The 8,424-nt window shown below is 33.7% G+C and overlaps 1 protein-coding gene across 1 annotated transcript; it reads left to right on the top strand.

Moving 5' to 3' along the window:
* The first annotated feature begins 4,366 nt into the window (after positions 1-4,366).
* On the top strand, positions 4,367-6,695 carry LOC138891067 (purine permease 3-like). The gene is made up of 2 exons (XM_070174050.1): positions 4,367-5,223; positions 6,171-6,695. The coding sequence occupies exons 1-2, from the start codon at positions 4,513-4,515 to the stop codon at positions 6,516-6,518; spliced, it is 1,059 nt and encodes a 352-aa protein (XP_070030151.1). The 5' UTR covers positions 4,367-4,512; the 3' UTR covers positions 6,519-6,695.
* The last annotated feature ends 1,729 nt before the right edge of the window (positions 6,696-8,424 follow it).

Genomic DNA, 8,424 nt, shown 5'->3' with positions numbered 1-8,424 from the left:
TAAATGTTTTAGCCATTATTATTTGAAGAAGTTTAAAAACTCAAGAGAAGATTTTGAAAGATGAAGAGTTGAGTATAATGATTTCGGGAAAATCTGGGTAAAAACCTGGAAATTATAGTAAATTTTTGAAGAATAAGGGAGAAGATATGAAAGTTTGAAGAAGGCTGATGATAGCTTGGGAGTTCGAGGGTAGAAGCTTGGTCGAAAAGTGAAAAAAGAACAAGGGGTGAAACCTTATATAGAAAAAAGTTCGCGATGCTTCACATTTATGGGTAACCAACCAATGGTTAACACGTGTTCAAAGTAAGAATGACACGACTCACGGGACGTTTCGGCTTCTTCGTCATTTTCTATTATAGCACATGAAAAAAGGAATCGGGAACCATATGTCATTTCTCATCATTTCAGCAAACCTACCCTATGAGAAACGAGGGGACTATTTGTATACGGGTAATATCGGAGGTTTTTATAACCTAATTTTCCGCTGGGCGAACGAAGAGAGGTCATAAAGGCACGTAGTCGAGATCGAAGTCGGGAGCCTCTCGTATCAAAGCACGAACAAAACACTTGCCCCCGGAGCCATTGAGGTCATGCCCCCAGAGCCATCGAGATCATACCCCCAGACCTGATTCGAATAACGAGACCTCAAAAAGCATTGCCAAATGGCTGCACACGATTAACAAAGGGTCGTGATATCCATTCCTAACCGGATGTCATGGCGTGAATATCGGCCCGTATCAGCGGTAGATCAGTGATTAGAGAGAAGAAATTGTTTTACCTTTTTTAGAATTGTACCTAGGGTAAAACTCCCCTACATATAAAAGGGAAGTTGACTATTCATTCGATACATTGTTACATGCATACCAAGGCAATATACATCTATTTTTTTTTTGTTATTGAAAATTCTGTTGTGGTTCATAAGTTCTTCATAAGCACTGGTCTGGAACCGAAGGCAAGCTTCTTGTTAAGCCTTTAACCGAGGCCGGGTTCAGTATTTTCATTTGTTTGGTTATCTATTCTATCTTTTAATTGCTTATCTAACTTCATTAATCATTTGTAACGAATTAATCTACGTATCCTTAAAACCGAGTATAAATTCAATTATTATCCATTTTCAAGGGTAAACAATACCCTCAATTATTTCAAATTTTAGGTATTTAAGTTGTTAATGATACGATAAGTTACTTTCACGGCTATATACATTTACTTGTTACCTATTGAGTACTTTATCTCCAAACATGCGCTTATAAGTTATGTATGATACATGGAGGAGAATGTTTGTGTTGTTATATTGTAATAGTTGGTTGTTGGAGATCATGAAATACCGAACGAGTGAAGAATATTATTATGCTATTTAAACAAGTTGAGTACCATTGAATTGCTCCAGTTACAGAGTAAGCTCTGCCAAAACACTTAGAAAATTTGAGAGTTAGCAAAATTTTTGAGTTTTAAGAAGTAAAATAAGAATTAGGAAAGTCTAACCTTCTCTGAGTTCAAGGAGCGACAAGATTCAACATTCAAGGACGAATTTCATATGAGGGGAAAAGAATATAAAGCCTCAACTATTTTAATGATCCCTTAAGCCTTGAGTTAACACTCGTACTATGAAATTTTATGGTAAGATTTATTTCAAAGACCTAAGTGATAAAAGTACTTACATAGATATTAAAGGATGAATCAATAATAAGTTATGTAAGTACAATATTCAAAAAGATGGGAGAAAAGTGTTAGAGGCCAAATGTACAAAATAACTCACTTTTGCTCCAAAACGCTATCGCCAGGCGACCTGAATTAGGTCAAGTATAGAAAAATAGCTCAATTTTTATACAATATTCTACTGCCATGCGGTGATCTGTAGGTATAAATTTCAGATTTTGAAAAAGACGGGTTTTGAGCATTAGGTCTTCTCTGGCATAGCTAGCACAAAGTTGGGCAAACTCTCACACTCAAAGGTTTGTAATTCATGGGAAAATATATAGATTTTCAATATTTACTCAAGATCCTAATATTAAACAACTTGGCAAATTCCTAGATTTCAAGAAACATCTTCAAAAACTCATGAAAGGGAAAACCTAGGGTTTGTGGGAACTTCTCTCAAGGAAAACTCTACTACTCCCTAGCATTAAGTTAGAATTTTTGACCGTAATAAATATTATAAAATATAAAAATTGATGAAGTTAAATGCCAAAATTAACTTTAAGCTCTAGATGGCTAACTGAGAATTTGATGGAGGAATTGGGTTTTGGTTAACGATTTTAACCCCTTAAATTTGTACGTCTCGAAGAGTTGGCTACACAAGGTTGTTGAGAGAAGATTTGGATAGGTGTTTTTAGGTGAGTTGAGTTATTTCCTCCGAGTCAAGGGCTTGATAAGAAAATACTAATAAGAAATTTTGCTTGATAAGAAAGTGAATGAATGTTTTTAAGTTTAAATAATTTGATTATTTGCTTGAAAACCCTTGAGTGTATAAATACAATGAATATATTACGAGTTCATGATTAAGATTATCTTACAGAAATTGAATTGTCTTGCATGATAATTCAGCTAGCTTAGAATATCAGAAGCAATTAAAATTCTTGCTTGATTACATGTGTATTTTATAATGATTGCATTTACTCAGATCCAACTCAGAATAAATATATATATTATTATATATATATATATTATTGAATACATTTTACAAGAAGTAACCACTCTCCCTAAGCGTGAGAGCCACGGTGGACAGGGTTAACTATCTCATACTTATACTCTACATTTATAGATTTATGTATTTGGGAGAAGTGGTCAACCTCCCTAGTGTAAAGGTTATCAGGGCCCGAGAATGGGCTAGTCATCCTCATACTTGCAGGTGCCACTATTTATTTAGACTTACATGTTTAGGAGAAGTAGCCAATCTCCCTAAGCATAAAAGCCACAAGGGTTAGAGAGTGGGTTAGTTTATCCTCACACCCGCAGGTGCCATTGTTTGTCACATGTGTTTTGCAAAATAATTAAACTCAAATATACTCAGTCATTAGAATTTAACTCAAATTTTATGTTTCAGTTTAGCTTGCAAATTTCTATATATATTAATTTAATAAATTATTTATATTATGTTATTGCATGTTATTATTAGTGTTTAGCCCCAAAAATTCTTATTCCCGACTTATGGGTGGTCAACCGGACTTGCTGGGTATTATTGAAAGTACTTAGTTCGGTTGAATTTACCATGCAATGAGTTTCGCAGTTAACAAGGTATGTGGCTAAAGGAACATTTCCTAGACTTAGTGTGGAGGCTTCATTGATTCATTCCAGCGCTAGCAGATCTCTTCTTAAGCTTTTATTTATTTTAGATATTATCCCCATGGGAATACCCCAAAGTTACATGTGGGTTGGTGTGCTAGATTGTTTGAAATTAAACTCTTATTTGGTTTGTTTTTCAGAATTTAATAAAGACTTTATTGTTATTTTTTGTTATTGAGATTAGTTCAAACCTTCAATTAGCTAGAACAGGGTTCACTCAATGGTATTAAGGTTTAGGTGTCAGTCATGTCCTGCCCAGTTTCGGGACAGGGCAAAAATACTAATTTGGCCATGCCATTTTATGTTCCAAGTGAAATATTTGAAACAGTGGTTTAAAAGTGTCCTGCCCAGTTTCGGGATATGGCAAAATACTAATTTGGCCATGACATTTTATGTTTCTAAGTGAAATATTTGAAACAGTGGTTTAAAAGTGAATTTCAGTATAATTTTTTAAGCAAAACGGCATAATGGCTATTTAAACTTGCACCCCTATGTCATCTCTATAGCTAAACTTTTGATTTGTTTATATTTAATTAACATCTCTACTTGACGAGATGATACTCCTATATCTATAAACCCATGAGTTTCACATCCTTTTGTTTAATTATAGGAAAAAGAATTTGAAAGAAGTCGAGTCTAACCATTGTCGCGCGTCCCTCCAACTCCATGTTAGTTGGAGCTGTTGGGGGAGTGGGGAAGACAGAAGACCAAATTTGACTACTCATAATTATCTAATTAAACAAAATTGGCATATGGGTTGCTACTAATCATTATTCAACTCTTAACTATAACCCACGTTTGTCCCTTCCTTGTTAAGTTTATTAATCCATATTTTTCTCTTCACACGTGGAAATGCAAAATACTATGCTAACCAGTAGCGTTGTTATGACTATTTACGCGCCACCGTCCATGGTTGGCGTACTAGTTTTTTCAAAAATTCAATGCTGCAATAAAATAATAAAGTTACTCATAATCGTTGCTTGTTTAGTATGTGCTCTTATACTATGTTTTTTAATTGTCAGAGCTCGCCAAGGAACTCCAGGAGGTCATTATAGTAGTCCCAGTCTATGTCGTAAAACAAATCGTGGGAATATACTAAGTTTTTCCTCAATTATAAATAGCCGGCTACAAATCTCATCACTGCAAGAAGTCCAAAAATCCAAACCTTTGGAGAAGAAGACCATTCAGCAGAATACTCCAACTTAGCATCCAAATCTCTTGAAAATTAATATGGAACATAAAGGATTAAGCACCAACCTGAGGAGAATCCTCCTGCTTATTAACTGTCTTATACTCGCTGTTGGAATCTGTGGTGGCCCTCTAATGATGCGTCTATATTATGTCGAAGGAGGTTCAAGAGTATGGTTCAGTAGTTGGTTACAAACTGCTGGATGGCCACTCACTCTTATACCTCTTGCCATCCTATACTTTTATCGTCGAAAAACCCAAGGCTCTAATACCAAGCTTTACTTTATAACACCCCGAATTTTCATTGCATCGTTCATCATTGGCGTTGTAACTGGTCTTGATGATTTTCTTTATTCGTGGGGCGGGTCAAAACTCCCTGTGTCAACCTCTTCACTTCTTCTTGCTGCCCAACTTGCCTTCACGGCAGTAGGTGCTTTCTTCATAGTAAAGTTAAAGTTCACACCCTACTCCATCAATGCAGTAATTTTGTTGACAGTTGGTGCTGTTTTATTGGGTATTCGATCTAATGGTGATCGACCAGAAGGTGTGACAAGTAAAGCCTATATTCTTGGTTTTATGATGACACTATTGGCGGCAGCTTTGTATGGAGTCATTTTGCCTTGTATTGAGTTGATTTACTTGAAGGCAAAACAAGTTATTACTGCTACGTTGGTGTTGGAGATTCAGATGATCATGTGTCTTGCTGCTACTACTTTTTGCACCATGGGAATGATTGTAAATAACGATTTTCAGGTACTTTTTTCTTCCCTTGTAACTCATTGCTACACATGCATCTTACTCTCCATTGCGTTTTTGTTATACCATTCTTTTGTGTGTTTAACTTCTAGGCAACATTAATTTAAAATCTTTTAAACTGTCAAGTCATTTTAAAAAATAATTATTGTTGAATTTTATCATACATTAGTTTGATAACCTCATATAAAGAACTTTATAGTGTTACGGTAAATAATTCAAAACTCTTTTTGTATTGGTCCATTTCAAATAAAAGACATATTTATGCATTTAAAAGTATGTAACTTTAAACTTTTCGGTTTGGCCTAAATAAAAAGTTTTTTATAACCATACAACGTTATGCAAGTTTAAAATTATAAGTTTGAAAAGTTTTAAAGAAGCACAAATATTCTATTACACGTTTAAGACCCTAGTTTCATCGATTTATTTTTTTCTCTGATGATAATTAATACCTAACGAGAGAAATATGTAATGATAATTTTATCAACTTCTCTTTAGGTGATGTATTGGCGTTTACCAACGATCATTAATCCAGATTTCTTATATTCGTTGGAAACTTCTTTTGTTTTTTTTGTTTTTTCTTCTGTCTTCGTTTATTTCTTCTTATTTCAATTCCCTTAAGTTTTCTTTTTATTTTAATGACAAGAGAAAGAACAAAAGCTTGTGATGAGTTGTGAGTTTGACTTTAGCAGTGGGACATTAAAGAAGAAACCAGCTCGAAACGCTAAATTATTCATATTCCATAGACTCTTTTGTTACATTTTTAAAATTTGACATACATCAATATCATGGGTTTGAGTTGACTGAGACATTTTTATATGACGCGTTAAATTAATTTTGGATATACCAAAAATGTATGAAAACTAGCTACTACTGGATTCAATTTTGTTTTAGCTATGGGCAATCTCTTTAAAGAGCAAGGATTAACATATTGATCAAATTTGCAGGCAATATCGAGGGAGGCAAAACAATTTAACCTCGGAGAAGCTAGATATTATACAGTGATAGTATGGACTGCCATTATTTGGCAATGTTTCTTTGTGGGTGTTATTGGAGTCATTTACTGCTCTTCTTCTTTGATGTCTGGGGTTATGATCGCAGTTTTACTTCCTGTTACTGAGGTATTAGCTGTAATTTTTTATAGGGAAAATTTTTCAGGTGAAAAAGGCCTTGCTCTTTTTCTTTCTCTTTGGGGTTTCGTCTCATATTTCTACGGAGAGTTCAGACAAACAAAGAAGCAGAAGAATAAAAGTCCAGAAAACGAAACGACAACAATGCATACTGAGTGTGTTTGATTTATTGAGTCTGCTTGATTTACTATAATGACAATACACATACAAAAAATTTATTTTTTTGTAGAAATAATATATGTCGTTTCCCTTTCATTGCTATTTTCATTATGTTTGTGAAAGGGTCTTTTTCTTTGAAATTTCTGATGTTCCTCTTAAATTTATAATACAACAGTTGAAAGATTTGCCGTTGCCAATAATTACTCATTTTTCATGACTAATTCAATGTTACAATTTATTAACACCATATTAAATACTAACTAAAGAACAAGAGTTTCATGGATATTGTTTAACTAATATTTTCGAAGGTACTGGACTGTAAGTTATCAACATTCATCTAGGAGTTGTGAAAAATAAGAACTACGAGTTGTAAATTATGAACAAAATCTTAAGAATTTCTTTTTTCTTCGAAGTAAAGCCGAAGGTCCTGACTTTCAAATTATATCAGTATGTTTCCGTTTGAAAAAAGGCTTTTCTAATTTTTAAAAAGTTCAGCTAAACAAGTTACAAATGGACAAGACAGCTAACTAGATCATGACACCCTAAACCAAAAATAATTGTACTTTAAATTTGGGTCTAATTCCTAAAAGACAAAATTGCACGTGGCGCTCTTTTAGCCTATATCTATATTTTCAAAATTTATTAATCTATACTCTACCTTTTACAACTTCAGGCATCTCCTTCTTCCTGCAACTTGTGCGCTCCTTTCTTCCTCCTTTATTTTCTACTCTTTATTCTACTCTTAATTTATAGTATATTTTACTGCCGATTTGCTCATAATGACTGTCATATCTGTTGCAACAGCGTTTTAGAACTTTTCTTCATCTATTTATAATTCACTGTCCGTATTTATTATATTTGCAATGAATTTAGAATGATGCAGGAATGTAATATCAAACAGCAAGCTGATTGCGGCTTTATTGATGCAAGTTGAACTATTATGCTGAAGCTTTGAAATTTCAGCTAGTACGACTGTAGGACAAAAATTTTAGCTTATTTAGTGCTGAAGTTTTTTACAAATGAACTAAATAACTTCAGCATTTTCTGCTGAAGTTTTTGAAAAAGCTTTATGACAAAACTAATGAATTCAGGACAAAACTTCAGCTTATTTAGTGCTGAAGTTTTTACAAATGAACTAAATAACTTCAGCATCTTCTGCTGAAGTTTTTTAAAAAGCTTTATGACAAAACTAATGAATCCAGTACAAAATTTCAGCTTATTTAGTGCTAAAGTTTTTACAAATGAACTAAATAACTTCAGCATCTTCTGCTGAAATTTTTGAAAAAGCTTTATAACAAAACTAATGAATTTAGTACAAAACTTTAGCTTATTTAGTGCTGAAGTTTTTACAAAATAAACTAAATAACTTCAGCATCTTTTGCTGAAGTTTTTGAAAACTAATGAATCCAGTTCAAAACTTCTGCTTATTTAGTGTAGAAGTTTTTACAAATGAACTAAATAACTTCAGCATCTTCTGTAGAAGTTTTTGAAAAAGCTTTACGACAAAACTATTGAATCCGGGGCAAAACTTCAAGTAAAACATGTTGAAGTTCAGCAAATAGAGAACAAAACTTCAGCTAGCAGAATGCTTAAGTTCAGCAATTACAAACAACTTCAGGCATGTCTAATAAAATGCTGAGGTTTGCGTGATTGTCTTTGCTACTTTAGGCCAGTATGTATGAAGTTTACGCGAAAAGTGAGTACGTTTGTAATTTTATTGCAAAGTGGACACAAGTTAAAACGTGAACCAAAAAGTGGATATAGATGCGAATCTCCCCAAAACAAAGTCCTAAATTTCACATTAAACTTCTTTTTTGCCCCTTCCTATAGCCCGTCACCTGGTGGTGTAACGATCTGTCACGACCCGGATTTTCCACCGTTAGGATCGTGATAGTGCCTAATCTTTCAATTG

Source organism: Nicotiana sylvestris, chromosome 5 (genome assembly GCF_000393655.2).
Source record: "Nicotiana sylvestris chromosome 5, ASM39365v2, whole genome shotgun sequence".
NCBI lineage: Eukaryota > Viridiplantae > Streptophyta > Magnoliopsida > Solanales > Solanaceae > Nicotiana > Nicotiana sylvestris.
Note: the sequence above shows the minus strand (reverse complement) of the source record. Positions and strands in the feature narration are given on the sequence as shown.